At 38.4% G+C, this 17,048-nt stretch overlaps 1 protein-coding gene across 4 annotated transcripts in view; it reads left to right on the top strand.

Moving 5' to 3' along the window:
• LOC106491611 (TLE family member 1, transcriptional corepressor) overlaps window positions 1-17,048 on the top strand; it is a 161,565-nt gene that overhangs the window by 95,249 nt on the left and 49,268 nt on the right. For 2 of the 4 annotated variants that reach the window (XR_010887000.1, XM_067316376.1), the window contains exons 5-6: window positions 15,639-15,701; window positions 16,649-16,753. The exons of 1 other annotated variant lie outside the window; for it this stretch is intronic. Coding sequence is in view for 2 of the 3 variants with exons in the window: in XM_067316376.1 (XP_067172477.1) it covers window positions 15,639-15,701; window positions 16,649-16,753 (168 nt within the window). In the remaining variant the exon portion in view is untranslated. The remainder of the gene's footprint in view (window positions 1-15,638; window positions 15,702-16,648; window positions 16,754-17,048) is intronic. One more of the 4 variants, XM_067316377.1, reaches the window with a different exon arrangement.

Raw genomic sequence — 17,048 nt, 5'->3', positions numbered from 1 at the left:
CTTCCGTATCTTCCGTCCCTTCTCGTCCCTTCTCGTCCCTTCTCTTCCGTATCTCTCGTCCCTTCTCTTCCGTATCTCTCTTCCGTATCTCTCTTCCCTTCTCTTCCGTATCTCTCTTCCGTATCTCTCTTCCGTATCTCTCTTCCGTATCTCTCTTCCGTATCTCTCTTCCGTATCTCTCTTCCGTATCTCTCTTCCGTGTCTCTCTTCCGTGTCTCTCTTCCGTGTCTCTCTTCCGTGTCTCTCTTCCGTATCTCTCTTCCGTATCTCTCTTCCGTATCTCTCTTCCGTATCTCTCTTCCGTATCTCTCTTCCGTATCTCTCTTCCGTATCTCTCTTCCGTATCTCTCTTCCGTATCTCTCTTCCGTATCTCTCTTCCGTATCTCTCTTCCGTATCTCTCTTCCCTTCTCGTCCCTTCTCTCTTCCCTTCTCCTCCGTATCTCTCTTCCCTTCTCCTCCCTTCTCCTCCGTATCTCTCTTCCCTTCTCTTCCCTTCTCTTCCGTGTCTCTCTTCCCTTCTCCTCCGTGTCTCTCTTCCCTTCTCCTCCGTGTCTCTCTTCCCTTCTCTTCCGTATCTCTCTTCCCTTCTCTTCCGTATCTCTCTTCCCTTCTCTTCCGTATCTCTCTTCCCTTCTCTTCCGTATCTCTCTTCCCTTCTCTTCCGTATCTCTCTTCCCTTCTCCTCCGTATCTCTCTTCCCTTCTCCTCCGTAACTCTCTTCCCTTCTCTTCCCTTCTCTTCCGTATCTCTCTTCCCTTCTCCTCCGTATCTCTCTTCCCTTCTCTTCCCTTCTCTTCCGTGTCTCTCTTCCCTTCTCCTCCGTATCTCTCTTCCCTTCTCCTCCGTATCTCTCTTCCCTTCTCTTCCGTATCTCTCTTCCCTTCTCTTCCGTATCTCTCTTCCCTTCTCCTCCGTATCTCTCTTCCCTTCTCTTCCGTAACTCTCTTCCCTTCTCTTCCCTTCTCTTCCGTATCTCTCTTCCCTTCTCTTCCGTATCTCTCTTCCCTTCTCTTCCGTATCTCTCTTCCCTTCTCTTCCGTATCTCTCTTCCCTTCTCTTCCCTTCTCTTCCCTTCTCTTCCCTTCTCTTCCCTTCTCTTCCCTTCTCTTCCCTTCTCTTCCCTTCTCTTCCCTTCTCTTCCCTTCTCTTCCCTTCTCTTCCGTATCTCTCTTCCCTTCTCCTCCGTATCTCTCTTCCCTTCTCCTCCGTATCTCTCTTCCCTTCTCTTCCGTATCTCTCTTCCCTTCTCTTCCGTATCTCTCTTCCCTTCTCCTCCGTATCTCTCTTCCCTTCTCCTCCGTATCTCTCTTCCCTTCTCCTCCGTATCTCTCTTCCCTTCTCCTCCGTATCTCTCTTCCCTTCTCCTCCGTATCTCTCTTCCCTTCTCCTCCGTATCTCTCTTCCCTTCTCTTCCGTATCTCTCTTCCCTTCTCTTCCGTATCTCTCTTCCCTTCTCTTCCGTATCTCTCTTCCCTTCTCTTCCGTATCTCTCTTCCCTTCTCTTCCGTATCTCTCTTCCCTTCTCTTCCGTATCTCTCTTCCCTTCTCTTCCCTTCTCTTCCGTATCTCTCTTCCCTTCTCTTCCGTATCTCTCTTCCCTTCTTTTCCGTATCTCTCTTCCCTTCTCTTCCCTTCTCTTCCGTATCTCTCGTCCGTATCTCTCGTCCGTATCTCTCGTCCGTATCTCTCGTCCGTATCTCTCTTCTCTTCTCATCCGTATCTCTCGTCTGTATCTCTCGTCCGTATCTCTCGTCTGTATCTCTCGTCCTTATCTCTCGTCCCTTCTCGTCCCTTCTCGTCAGTATCTCTCGTCCCTTCTCGTCCCTTCTCATCCCTTCTCGTCCGTATCTTCCGTCCCTTCTCGTCCGTCCCTTCTCGTCCGTCCCTTCTCGTCCGTCCCTTCTCGTCCATATCTTCCCGTCCCTATCTTCCTTCCCTTCCCTTCCCTTCTCTTCCTTTCTTTCTCTTTTATTGTTCTGTTCCTTCTTTTCCATATTTTCTGTTCCTTCCCTCCCCCTTCCCTTCTCCCTCCCGCTTCCCTTCCCCCTCCCCTCCCCTCCCCCTCCTTTTATTCCATCTATTCTATTGTCTTCTCTTCCTTGTCTGTCTTTCCTTCTGTTCCTTCTCTTCCATTCCATTCCATTTTATTTCATCTATTCTATTCCTTTTATCCTCTTCTATTGTCTTCTCTTCCTTGTCTGTCTTCTCTTCCTTCCATTCCATTCCATTCCATTCCATTCCATTGTATTCTCTTCCTGCTCTTCTGTTCTGTTCTATACTCTTCTATACTGTTCTGTTCTTCCATCTAGTTTTTCTTTTTCTTTCTTTTTATTTTTTCTCTTCTCTCTTTTCTCCCTTTTCCCTTTTATTTAAGAAATCTCTGATCTCTAAATAGGGATCACCTGAGTTACTGTGCTTTTCTTTAAGTTCTTCAGAAATGTGAATGAATAGCACAAATGATTAAATTGCAAATGAAAGTTCTCAGAGGAGTGTTGGATGGGTTACATGTAGGGGCTGCTATCTTATTATGTAATAGCAAAACAGAAAATTGAGGTTATGTTTTGAATGTGGGTCTGGGGTTTTGTTTTGTTTATTTTGTTTTTAACCCCCAGCAGCATAGATTTGGGGAGATTTGTTTTAGTCTTTTTTTTTTCCCTTCATTCTTCCTGAAGCTTTTTGATGTCTGGGTAAACAGTCGGTCAAAGCAGCTTATTTGTAAGTTGACCAGTCAGTGTATTGACAAGAACAGACACAATAGAAAACTGCATTAGGAGGCAAGCTGTTGGAATTTGCAGTAAATATATTATAGAACACAAGTGAATTGCCGATACTGCTTGTTTAGCAGTTTGCAAGGGCAATGGCAGTATGGATTTTTGAATTAAAAGGGAAGGACTGTTCTTTCTCTGTGCTGGAACATCTAGTTGATGGCTGAGGAGAAAATTGATTTAGAGAGCAAAATGCTACTGCCTCTGTTTGTGCCATTTTAAAGGCTTTATGGATGAAAAGGTGAAAACAAAAAGGTAGCTTTCAGTTTTGGAGAAGGGGTGCAGAATGAATACACTTGTTTAGCTGCATCTTGATCAGGTATTAAGTCTATGAGGAAACTTCCTTTTGTTAGGTCAAGATAAAGGACATCCAGAGCAGTATAGTCTCTACAATCTGTGGATGTATGACTACTTGTGGAATTGTTTTCAAGTATTTCTAAGAACCCCAAATTGCTGTGGTCCTTGCTTTGTTATATGATGATCTCAACCATTTTAAATGTGAAGGTTTCAATTAAGTGCCACAATTTCTTGGGAAAAATAACTAATCCAAAGATCATTCTTTTTGCGGTGCTGCCACAACAGTTTCCATTTACAACAAAGTTTTTTAAAAAAAAAAGACTGAAACATTCATTTGTTGCTCTCTTCCTTCGGATGTGTGGGTTTGGGTGTAAGGTGGTTCTAAATTTTTGTTTTGGTAATTGTGTTTTGGGCTGCCAGGCATTATGTTGCAGATTCTTTATTCATTTTCTTTATTCATTTTCTTTATTCATTTTCTTTATTCATTTTCTTTATTCATTTTCTTTATTCATTTTCTTTTTTTCCCCTGTTTTCTCTATTCCAACAAATGCTGAACTGCTGGAGTCATCTTTCATGTTTCCAAAATCTTGCTCTTGAATGACACTAGTGAGTTCAGAAGCCATCATTTTACACTGAAGCTAGTGGTGGATATTCCCTATGTATGTAACTTTACATCTGTCTGTATAGAATTGTTTTCATTGCCCACAAAGTCCTTCTGCAATTTTTCTGTTGGTTGTTGTTACTTTGAATTCTTTTGTAGAACAAACTTTTTTTTTATTCACTGTTTGCTCTCTTTTCCTGGCTGTGCTGCTGAACATATTTGTAAAACAGGTTGCAATACAGGCATCTCTGCAACTCCACTGGAGTATAGTGGATACTAGTATTCTGTGGCTAGTGATAAATTGAACAGTATTTATTTTAGAAATTTATTGCTGTCCTTCTTTGGCATGTGTGGGTTTGCGATTAAGGTGGTTCTGAATTTTTATTTTTGTAACTGTGTTTTGGGCTGTCAGGCATTATGTTGCAGACAGCTAGCTGTCTGTGGCCTCCAAATGATAGACATAGATCTCCAGTTAAGCAAACACAAATTCTTTAATTAAAAAAAGCTCTTAGCTTGCAGTTCTAAACTGAAATATGAATTGTAGAATTGCAGGGCTAAAAAGGACCTTGTCCATCCCTCTGTCCTAGCATGATCAACTATACCAATATCATTCCTGACAGAGTGCTTGTCCAATCTCTTAAAAAAGATTTAACGATACTGGTGACTTGCAAACTTTCTTGATAGTGTGTTCAAGTGCTTTTCTATCCTTGTTATTGAAATGTTACCTTAATTACAGACTGAATCTATTCTCCTAAAGTTTCAGCTCCTTCTTACTTATTTTGTGCATCAGGAGACTAGATCATTTCTTGTCTTTCCAGAAGCCTTTTATGTACCTCTACAGTCTAATGATCACTCTGAATGTTGCCCAGGTGAGGTACAGTGCCCAAAATGAATGCAGTACTCCAGTGGTGGAGGCATCCCCCTGCTGAGTAGCACAGAAAGTTTGCTTACCATATGGCTTAGCGTGGTGGTAGCCTTTTTTGCAACACATGCCATTAACTTGTGTTTAATTTCCGATCCACTGTGACTGAGGTTTTCCCTGCTGGTCTGTTGTTTCCTCATCCATTGTTTATATTCCTGTCTAGGTGTGCTATGATACCTTATCCCTATTTACCCTCAATTTTTTTAGTCTATCTGTTCTATCAAGAGTTAGTTGTGAAACTGTCTTCCAGCATATTTAGTAATTTAGCAATTTAGCAAATTAGTAACCATAAAATATCTTCACTTACCCTGATTCTTAATGATAATATTGAAAAATGTTGGACCTGTCATCCATGCAGAACTTCCTAATTCTTCAAAAGAGAAGAATGTATCCATGCTAGGTTTAAACATGAACCAGTTTTGTGCTTATTCTCATGAAGTTTTAGCTAGGCTATCTTGTTTTGGTTGTTCCTACAAATGTCACAAGTGTCAAATATTTAAAGATATTAATATCATCTGCTTCTCCTCTTACCATAAAGGCTTTGCCTTGCTGGAATTTGCATTAGTCTGATGTTGTTTATTCTTGAAAAATCCTTGTCAGCTGTAATTTATACCTCTCCTTCACCTAGAACTTTACAGATAAGAGACTTTTTCATCTGCCAAACTTCAGGAACAGTAATTAAGCTGGAGTGTCTCAGCTCTTTCCTTGTGTGTGTGTGTGTGTGTGTGTGTGTCTGTTAGACACTATCCTTTCAGAGTTCACTAGTGTGCTTTTTTTATTTCCCTTACTGAAGGTCATTGGGCCAAGTCAATTTGAAAACATTTACCTTGAACATTCTCTCATCTGTTCCTTTCCTGTCTCAGCTGCTGTGTTGACCTTATGTAACTAGTAATTTATATTAATTACTTGGTTGCTAATGATTCTTGTGTAGTTAAGATAGATGCAAAAAGAATAGCTTGTCTGGCCGTCTGTGTCTTTTCAGCATACCTCTTCTGCAAGTAAAGGGATCAAGCCTTTTTTTGTTTTTGTTCCTACTATTTCACGCTATAGAGCACTTACTTAACCTTTGCTGTCACTAACTAGTGGTACATAATTTTGTAACTATGTGCTTGTGCTGTATGTATTTACTTCTTCACCTGACCTACTTTCTACTTCCTGTATGCTCTCTTCTTTGTATGAGGTCAATTAAAAGGTTGGGGTTAAGTCTCTTGGTACAATTCCATCCCTCCCCTCTCCTCTGTCCCTTTTCCATTCTCAGATGGATTAACTCTCATCTGTACCCTTAATATTGTTTTTTAAATAAATTGCCAACTCTCCATAATGCCTCTATCTTACCGCTCAGTAACAGGTCCTATAAAGCTGAACTTTGCAGTACTTAGTTTACAGGCATTTGTTTTCCTGAAGTCTGGCTTTAGTGTTATTCCTTTCTGTCACAATGCTTGTAAACCATACAGTGATTGTCAGTCTCACTCGAACTGCTTTCTACTTGGACAGTTGCAAGCAGTTCTCTATTAGAACCTAATCTGTGAGAGGGTATATCTGCTGGTTCTGTGTGTGTGTGTGTTTAAAAATACATAATAAAATTTATTGACATGTTCCCAAGCTTTTGATGAATGGATTTCCAAACCTTTTGCCGTGTTGTGAAAATCCCTATTATTTTTACCTCCCTTAAAAGTTCTGTGTGCAGGATAATTCTGCTGGTTGATAACAAAAGACTTTGACAAGTTTTCCTAAGTTGTTATTCATTAGCAGGTCACCTGATAGCACCCACAGCTTCTTTTCCTCCCCCTTAATTACTCCTGGTCTAATACAAGTCTAATTACCCATGTATTCTGGATCTTGATGTGAGCAGTACCTGTTTGACATGATATACTGCAGCTTTTTAATGTGTAATTAAGTATTTTTGAATGCTGCAGGTTTTGGTCATGTAATGTTGCAGTAGTCTAAGAAGACACTTCGTGTGGTCTACAATTATTGATGTAGCAATAGGTCCAGAGGACTGCTGCTTTTAAGGGTCGGTGCTAACATCTTCCAAAATGATTCTTGTTAAAGGAACGTTGTCAATTTAGGCACTGTTATGAACACCTTTTAATGCCTTCATTTGTTTCTTTGTGATGTGGCAAATTTTTGAAACTGAACTGTGAATGTGCAAGTGTTGTAAAAGAGTGAAGTTAGATTTAAAATACACAAATGCATGTGACATACCTGGCAAATTCAGTTCAACTTGGTAACTTTTGGTAAAGTGCTAGTGAGCGCAGTGAATTGATTTCCTCCCTGCTCTCCCCCTATAATGCAGTCCCTTGTCTTGATATGTGGTTTGTCTTGTTTTTTGTCACATTGCTTGTTTATAGTTCTATTCAGGTACAAATTCTACCACTATTATAGCCTTATTTGAGTGTTAATGAGGACTGAATCCTGACTGGGAGTTCTGTTATTGTCTTGAGTACTGTAAAAGTATATGCTTGTTTTGAGGAGCTTTTATGCTCTAATTTTTGAAAGCTGAGTAACACTAGGCATTTCTCCAGCTATGCAACAGCTCTGGCTTTCTAATGCTTTCCCAATGAAGTGGATCAGTGTAGCAAGTGCTGCAAGAATGTATGCAGAAATTTGAATGTGTTTTTTGGGAGTGAGAATAAATAGCAAGTGGTTTTGAAATATGTCCCAGACCAAACCAAGCCAATAGAACCCCTTTCTGATAGGGGCATAGCAGGTACAGAAGTACTGCTTTTTATGATTCCTTCCTTTTTCGCTTCTCTGTTTCTCCTGTCTCCTCCTTCTCATAGTAAAGTATTGCTCAATCGTTCTCCAGTAGATTAAGCTCTTCATACCCTCAAGGGTAATGATGCAAAGCATGTTGGATAATTTTAGAGACATTGTTTTTTCTAGAGTATACCTTAAGTGTGGCAAGTGAGGGTGCAGTTCCATGGAAAGAGGATGGCTCATCTGATAGCTCACTGCTGCCAAAAAAAATCTCTGCTCCTAGCTGAGTGCTCCTGGTGCTTTCTTTTAGCTGCTCTGCTATCTGATAGATGCCTCCTTTGAGTCTAATTTAACTCACTGATCTGGTAGTTCCCTAATGTGGCCCTTCTGCCTCCTCCTGTAAAGTTTTCTGCTTGACTGGTGAGTGGAGATGTTAGACAAGTCCAAAGGTCTCCAGCAGTGGTGTGAAGTGATAGATGTGTGTCTCTGAAAATAAAGATAGAGAGGCCTTCCCATTTTGACTGAAATGAGCCTCTGATTTGCTCAGTATCTCATGGAGTCTAAATAGAAGTGGGATCTGTTTTGGGAATGTGTGGGGGAAGTATGTGGGAAAATAACTTGGAAATAAAATACAGCTCTGTGCCCAGTTCAGAGGTTTAAACATTTCTGTGTGTATTGAAGTTTATCTATGGAAATAAAACTCTGGAACTAAAATAGTGATTAATAGAGCTTTTGTAGTTTTCTATGAGTGCTTAAGCAAAATAGGAGAGATGTGATAACTGTCCTGTTTAGCCTAGTTTAAGAAGAGTCTTGACACACTGAAGATGTGTGAAAGGAGCACTTTAACAGCCTGACAACAGCTTCATTCTTGCCAGTTGGCTTGGGTTCAGCAGCATTTACAGCTGCAAATGGGATGGGCAGTTGTTTACAGTGGTTGGTTGGGAGCTACGTAGCAGCTTTCTGTATTATTATAGAGAGAGTTGAAATTAGACATCTGAAATGTCTCAAGTCACTGCACTTTATAGTTGAACAAAGTCCAAACCCATAGTAGATGTTTGATAAGTGTAGCTGTAGATTTGTATATCATATGTAGCTTATATTTAAGTAACATGACCTTACTGTAATTTAAACTTATATCTAAGACACTACAGAGAAATATAGCTTGGTAGTGAAGTAAAAATATTAATTTCACTTCAGAAGTTATCTAGCATTCTGGTGGCTTTATCACTTGGAGTTTTTAGTTTGTTAATATTTCTGTTGCTCCTTCCTCTCCCCACTCCCCACCTGCAATATGGTGGTGTTTTGATTTTTTTTGTAGCTAAAGATTTTTCATGTCAGTCTTCTGGGATTTTAATATCATCATTTTGTGAGTGGCTGACCTTGTGATTAAAATGAATAGTACAAATGTGGGGCAGAGGGAGAGCTCTATTTGTTAATGATATGTCATGTTAAACTGACAGCTCATGCCCAAAATACAGAGATTGTTCCTGTTACTAAAATGAGTGCTACCCATTGCTGCCTGTCAGATTTAATTCCAACTATCTGTTGAGAATAAACCTTCCCACCCACTCCTATTGGTGAGAATGTTAGTAATGACAGCATTTATAATTTAAAATATAGTTTGAAGGCCGGCTTCCACAGTTTGGCGCATAGTGGTTAATATGGCTGTAAAGAGGAGATGAATGTGGCTACTTCTCTGAGTCTATTACTCAAGAGGCCTGTAAATTTGATTGGCTGTTACAATTCTAGCAGAATCATTTGATTTGAGAGCAATAGAAAGATAAGATATCCAATTACCCAAATGATTTGCAGGGTTAGCCAATGTTGTCATGGAGATGCGAGTTGGAACAAATTAAATTTTAAGCAATAAAGTAATCTTAAAGTACGTCTGGGAACAAGAAAATTTGGCAGTGGCACTTACCTGAATTGAATCTTAGCTTGACATGCTGTTGTTTGACATTGATATACTGTAGGGGCCTAAACTTTTAAATGGCATGTTGCCTTTATTTTTTTTTCCTCTTGCAGCCATTGCCAAAACACTGTAGTGCATTAGTTTTAAATAAAAGGGCATTAATAATATATGCTTATCTCAGTGCTCAATGTGGATTCAATAACTTACGAACAGCAAAGTTCATAGAATGCTAGCCTTAATCATTTGAGGCTTTTGAATATTTAAGTTTTGAGATTTAATTATACATCCCCCCCCTCCCCGAATTGTTAGGAGCAGAACTTTTTAGAAGTGCTTGAGTCTTTCCGTAGCAAAGATCTAGAAAGCATGCAGAGAGCTAAGCACTATGGAATGCCTCTTTATTTTCTGTGTGCTCTATGAATATATATGCTTTTTGTTGTCTTTTGAAAATCTCAATCAAGAAAGAATAAAGGCTTCACTGTTTAACAGTACCACTTATTTCAGCAGTTCTGCTGGAAAATGAAAATATGGAGTGGGTTCTAAACGTCAACAGATGAAGACTAAAATACGCACACATAGTTTCTTATCCAAGGATTTTTTAAATGTAATATTTAACTGATTTCTGGTTTGCAACAGGGATTTAAAAATGGTCAAGCATGTCCCATAAACAGGGCTTTTATCCACATGTCTTTTAGACAGAGATGAAAATTGGTCTGAGGTCAAGCCATTTGCAGCATTCTCACAGCCTTCGATTTTCCTCTCATCCTCACCACAGATCATCTCAAATGATTCAGTAATGACCAAAAGTGCAACATTGACCTTTACTCCCTAGTGGATTACTATATTACATGGTATAAATGGCAGGAAGTCCATTTTGTTGATCCAGGAGTTCAGTGTTGTACTTGGCTATGTGTTGAAAGTGTAAGTGGAGGCAGAGTATTTTAGAATTAGCTTTTAAGGGTTTTGTAAATGTGATTTGATGGTCTTGATATTCTTTTTCATGCATTAAGGACCGATTCTCTGATTTTTCTCTTTAAAGGGAAGAATTAAGATATGCTTTTTCAGTACCTTGAGCATGTTTCTGTGTTGTATAAATTCTGTGTAGTTATGTTTGTTCCTTCTACAACAATACTTGAGTGTTTTTCCCTTTTGTAATGAGTTTCCTATTAAAAAAAAAAAAAACTTTATATAAGTAATCAGAAAAAACCCACCCAGATAACCCCTAAAACAGCATGATCCTGTATATAAAAATGACTTACAGAACTAGTAGCTATAGAAAGGATTTTTAGAGGGAGAGGTCTAAGGATTAACAAAATAGTGAGTTTCTGGATGAGTACAATGAGTACCCTGGCTGATGTTGCTGGATTATTTGTGGGCAAAATGCTGATTTCACTGAAACAGTATGAAACTTTGCATGCAAAGATTTTTGTCTTACCATCTTTCAACCAGACAGAATACTTTTCCCTCATCTTTTTATATGTGTTTGTCAATTGCAGAACTTAACATTTGAGGAGTCTTCAGGTATAGTGTAGAAACAAAGCTGTAATTTCTATAAACATCTAGGATTCTGTACTTTTAAGTAAATATTGCTTCAACAATTCCAGCTGGAGTTGAAATTTTAACTGAAACTTTGGGTTTTCTTGTTTTTGTTCTTTTAGTCATGTTACTCCTAGGCTGTGTTCTTCCAAATCTAATGACGAATGTGATTCTCAAAATTGTATTGAAATAAGGTAAATAAAAATGTAATAAATGAGAAGAGTCTGTTGTGAAGAAATGGCCACAGACTGCTTTCAAATATTGATCTAATTTTGTGACATAGGAAGTGCAATTTGCAAGTCAGGTAGAATAACTGGGTATCCTCTCTAACTAGGGCTTCCCCTAGTATACCACAGCCCTTTTTGCTGAGCATTGTTTAATAAATGTAGACCTAGACAGTTTGGAGGAGTCTCAACACTGGTAATGCAGCAATTGTCATAATACAACTAATTGTTACAATAGCATGTGTTGTATGATTTAATTTTTGCTTTAGATAATCCAGGTAATCCTTGATTCCTTGCTGTCAGGGTTGCTTATGCCATAACTGAAGTTGCTGCTGTGACAAAAATTGTAGACACTGATTGAAGGGTGGGGGAGGGGAGGGGGAAAAATGTTAAAACCCTTGAATCTGAAGGGTAATGGACTAGTTCTTGGAGAGCTGCATTCTTCCATGAGAAGAGTGGCTCCCTCATGCTTTGGTTTCCAGCATTAATGGTAAAATATACATGAGTGATAGATGTGGTGAGAAATGTAGTTAATTTGGGGGTACTTGCAGTATACTTCATGTTCTTCCTTCCAGTACAAAAATCAGGAGTTACCTATGAAATTGTGCTGATTTAAGTATGAGTTGTTATATGGTGCTTTGAAAAGTACAGGCTGTCATAATGCAAAATGATCTAGAATAGACTACTGTGAAGGAAAATGCTGTAATACTTTTTTTAACAAGGCACAGAAAAAGAAGTTACAAGTGTATATACAAGCTCTTTCTTAACTACTCAATAAAGTGACTTGTGTAAGTGAATCTTATATTTAATAACTGGTCTGGCTGCTTTGTTTTTGTCATTATGTTAAGAATTCACTTTAGCAAAACACAAATTTACGTACAAACACTTGAGTTTGGCAATAGTTAGGTCAAAACATTTAAGTCCTTAATTAGAAGGAATGAAGGCAAAAATTACACAAGTGAAGACACAAACTGTCGGCTCAACTTCATCTTATAAAATGCAGCTGAATTCCTGCATGTTAATTTTTAATGATGCTTCAGAAAGGAGGGTAGCACTTCAGTCAGGGGTCTGACAAGCTTGTCATTTGCAAATAAATCAAAAGACAATCACTGCAACAGCAAGAACCAGTGAATGAAGTAGTTCTGTTGTTCTTTGATAGGCCCCACGCTCAAGTCCTCTATTAAAAATGAATATATTCAAGAGGTTCTGCATTAAGAACACAAACAATTAAGGGCACTCGAGATGCTTTGCTAAGAGCTGCCATAGAACTACAAGGGCTTTTCATGAGAGATGCAGGCTTCTGCAGTCTGCTTTACCAGGGGGTTGGAGAGCATGGGCAATTAGTCATGTTTGTCTCTGCTCAAGCAGCTTTCTGCAGAATTCTTTGTTTGCTCATTCTTCTGACTCCCCTACATGTCTTAAGATCAGCAGTTAGATAATAGCTACATTGAATTGGAGGACTTCTGGAAGTAACTGATAATTTTTTCTTTTTTTTTTTTTTTTGGCTATGAAACAAAAAGACCCAGATCTGAAAAATATAGCTTATTCTAAACATTGGCAATTGGTGGCATAAGTCCTGATTAACCAAGCTCTCTTGGACTCCTTTTAAAAAAAGTTTTTGCTTTCAAGAATAAAACTGACTCACTCCCTTTTAGCGGAATTGTTGTGGCAGTTTTTCTCAGTGGAGACTGAATAGTGTTTTAGTAACACCAATCCTGTCTGTATCTAAATTTAAAATGTTCACCATTTGTGTATGGTTGAAGAACATCCCTGCTTCAGTTCCTTCCCAAACTCTTAAATGAAAAATTAACATTTGCATGGCAGAGGGAGACTGTCATTAATCCTGAAATCTAGACCCAGTAACAGCATTCTTTTCAATTTTATATGGCAATATATATGTGAAGTGAAACCTTTAGGAAAGAGTAAGAAGTACAGGAGGATTGAAAAGTAAAATGTCCTATGTAGTTCCTACTAAGCCTCTGGTCTTCAAAATCCAAGCTTTGCCACATTATTTGAGAACAATGTTTAGGTATAGAAGAACATTGTTGGAGATTTAGTCTGTCTTCAGATCTCTTATTTTTCATGTCGTAAAAGACAGGTGCAACTCTTATCAGTTGTAACTGTGTGCTAGGATATTTCAGTGAAATGAATATTAGGGAGTGTATTAAATACAGTGTTATTGGTTGGAATGTGCATGCAAAACGTGAGATTTGAGTGTTGGTAGCAGTGTTTGTGGATGGGAAATAGTACATTTATGGGATGACTTATGTGGAGGATTGCCTTTAGCTGTAACTTTTCAGGGTTGATCTTTGTTCCGAAGAGATTTCACCTTGCAAGGTGAAAGTTCGTTGTCTTTTGAACAGCTGGATTTATACTTACAGTCATCATGAAATTTGTTTTTTCTTAATACTGAAAACAACCTCTTGCAACTTCTGATGGAAAAGATTGGGTGAAATGTGTATCATTACCTAACCTTAGAAACTCATTAGAGAACAAAAATAATTTCCAAACATATCTGTGAATGAGAGTACTTGCTAAATATTTGGTGACAGCGGATGGGAAATGTATGAAATTTTATAGTGGATAAATAATTTTAAATATATTTAATTGTGGGTTGGGAAGAGTGCTAGTAGACAAACTGCCTTTTAAATTTAAGCAGTTTGTTGTGAAGTACAGAACAGTCTTTTCAGTTTTCTTCATTTCAGTGTGAATGCCTATTAATAGGCACTTGTAACAGCAGCAGGGAATCTGAAAAAAACATTTTTATTTATGGTATGTACATGTAAGTTTATTTGGAACCACGGATGAGTAGTGGGGGTGCTGCTTGTATATGATGAGCAGTGATGCACTGCTTCAGTAAAGCCAAATTCAGAGGGGTGCTTCTTTCCAGTTCTGATCTGAGTTCAGGTATTCTGCTACTAGACAATTGCTGTAAATTGGCTAGACAATTGCTATAAAAGTAGATTGACTGGGGAAAGGGGAAAAGTTGATTATGCCCTCTGATGCCCAGTTCAACATTCAGCTTTTCCATATACAGAGGGGATCTCTGCTGAATATTGGAATGAATAGCAATGGCAAGTGCAACTCTTTAGATGGGTATTATAGATCTTGCACCTGTTTTAAGAGCACCTCATCTATGCTTTGTGTATAAATCAGTTTTCTGTTAGCACTAGAAATAAAGAACTAGGAATAGGTTAATGCTGCGTGTCCTACGTATTTCAGAAATAAGGGAAGAGTGATGAGTTATCATAACTTCATTTTTTTTCTTCCTCCTAGTTTCTTGTCCTTTTTAATAGGGTTTTTATTAGAAAAGAAATAATAATTAATGATCTGTTGGCCCTCCAGTGGGAATGATCATTAGTAAGTAATGTTATATTCTCTTGTCTTACTGCAAGCCATATTGTATGCTGTGTTACTGCAGTGAAGTTCAGATATTTGGGACCTGTTTGGAAAAACACAGTAAAGTAGACAAGTTACATGTTTTAAAGACAGTTCAGAATAGATTCTTTCACAGCTGTGGTAAGGATACTTCTGTCAGGATTACTGAATAGGGAGACTTTTGTTTAGGCTATAGAGACTGAAACAACTTTTCAGTGAAAACCTTGAGTTGAGGGTTTTTTGTTTTGTTTTTCCTCCTTTTATCATCAACTATCATTCTTCCTGGCTTCTATCCTGAAAACAAAGGCAATCTCATCCATCTAGGGCAGTGAATTTGCTGGAAGCCAAGTATCTTCTCCTCTCCAATAGTACTATCTTTCTATGGCTGATATACCTGGTATCTGTCTCCAAAAAGCAATGTATGTAGAAAAAAAAGCCCTTTGAGTAGGTTCTTAAAATTGCCTAAGTGTCCTTAGATTAACATACACTGAAAGTACCAGCAGATTTGGCAATAGTTAAGTGAGACAGATAACTTCCCTGTGCTGTCTTTGCTAGTAGCTTATGTAACCCTAGTACTAACAGCTATGCTCAGAATGATGGAAATTTTACAGTCATGGCCCAAACAAAACGGAAACAAAACAAAACTGATTGGTGTTGAGTATTGTGTGAGATGGCAGATGTTTACATCAAGAGAGTAGATATCTGTGGCCCCCTCTCCTTTGTGTGGGGGTATGGGGTAGAAAGGTTCCTGGAAAGCAACTGCCTCTTCGTTGCCCTCAGAGAAGGGGCCTTTTCATCCTAGGAAGAATCCATCCCACACCTGAGGGGGAGATTCTTGTCTCTGCAAGGCTTCAGTGTGGATATCTGTCAAATAACTGATTTTGATCAGACTTTAAAGCTAGATACAAGTTTATAATTGTAAAATTGATTGTGAAAGACATTTTCTTCCATGCCCATTGCCTTCATGTTACGCTGGTTGATAATCTGAGTAATAATAAATCTACCTTTTAAAAAGCTTTATCTTAGATTTAATGGATTTCAGAAAATGTTTTACTTGTTAATGAACTATGTACAAGGACCAGATTTGTGCTTAAATGTGTATAGGATGTTTGCCATGTCTCAAGCATCTAATCTGTAAAGTAGCTAACTAAATCTGTGTCCTGATCTGGGCCTGTATACCAACCATTTATATATTTTTCTTGTTGTCTCCACTGTGTGAACTTAATATGATCCTGCAGACCAGTTGATATATGGGAACAAGCCTAAAACACAGTTTTAATCAAAATATTTACTTTTTTCTATAGACAGAAATCGCCAAGAGATTGAATACAATTTGTGCACAAGTCATCCCATTTTTGTCTCAGGAAGTAAGTAAAACTGTTCAGCTGTTAAAGTGCAATTATGTTGCTTTTCTGTTTGCAAATTAGCTAGTTTTAAGATGTTAATTTTATCACAATGCACAAGTGTAAGGAACATCTGTTATAGCTGAAATGTGCAACCCCCTTGCTAATTCGGTCTAACAAGTCTGAGTTCAAACTAGTGACAATAGCTCAGCCTCATTCATCCTCTGAGGAGAGGGGGAGTCTGTAAAATATTATCAATGTAACAAAATCCTTTCACTTCTAATTGTGTTGATTGCTTACCTGGTATTCAATTGTCAAATGTAAGTCCAGTGAAATAAGAATGCTGGTCTTGTCTACAAAATTCATATCAGATTTTGGTGTAAAAGGTGAGCTCAGATGTGAAACTGTTGTTTAAGGTTACAAACCTGCATAATAGATCTGGTCTGAATTACTATGATTGTAGCATGTTGTAGGCAGCTGCTGTTACATTTTGAAGCCTGTTATTTTGGATATGCCTTTTCAAACTCTACAGTTTGCAAAGAGCATTTCTAATTCTTCTTGAGATTGGTGAAACAGTCCTCTTGTTTGAAATTTCAGTAGGTTTTGCTGTGTGGGCACAGAGTATATAAATGTTAAAATTGATACTAGTTTGAAGTTGACATTATCATCCTGTCAGCTCAATTAGAGACTGGTGATTCATTTGTCAGAAAATTAATAGTGAAGTGGCATGGGGAGAGAGGTGAGCTGACTGACTGCCTTCAGGGCTCTCACTTGCTTTTGATGAGCAGGTGAGAAATAGGGCACTGTTGCTTCTTACCCACCTAGGATGTGTCTTGTAATAGATAGCCTGGATTTCTACAGAGAAATTGATTGTTCTGATGTTTGTGGTCTTGTTTTTTACTCTAGTATGCTTTGGTGCAGTAAATACTTTAACATAAATTCCTCCCCTGCACCCTTTCTTGTTTTAATAGCATCAGCAGCAAGTGGCCCAAGCTGTAGAACGTGCCAAACAAGTGACCATGGCTGAACTGAATGCCATCATCGGGGTACGTGGCCTTCCAGGTCTACCTCCTACAGTGTGTATAACCTGCTTTCATACCTTACTGCTTGCTGTTTTTAAAATAAGCTTAATGTTTTGATATTTAACACTGTTTGGATGCCTAATACTGCTCAAATGTGTTTGACTTGGTTTACACAGATTTTTAGCAGGGATTAAGTTAGCAGCAGTTTCCTGTGTGAGAACATCTTTTTATTAAATAACACAGTGCATAGCAAAACTTTCCCTGCAAGAAAGATTATGGTTAGGACAGTTGCTTGTTTATTTGTAGGTATTGTATGTCAGTTGATCTAGTTACCTTTGCCTCATGCTTT

This window comes from Apteryx mantelli, chromosome Z (assembly GCF_036417845.1).
Source record: "Apteryx mantelli isolate bAptMan1 chromosome Z, bAptMan1.hap1, whole genome shotgun sequence".
NCBI classification, from domain to species: Eukaryota; Metazoa; Chordata; class Aves; order Apterygiformes; family Apterygidae; genus Apteryx; species Apteryx mantelli.
Note: the sequence above shows the minus strand (reverse complement) of the source record. Positions and strands in the feature narration are given on the sequence as shown.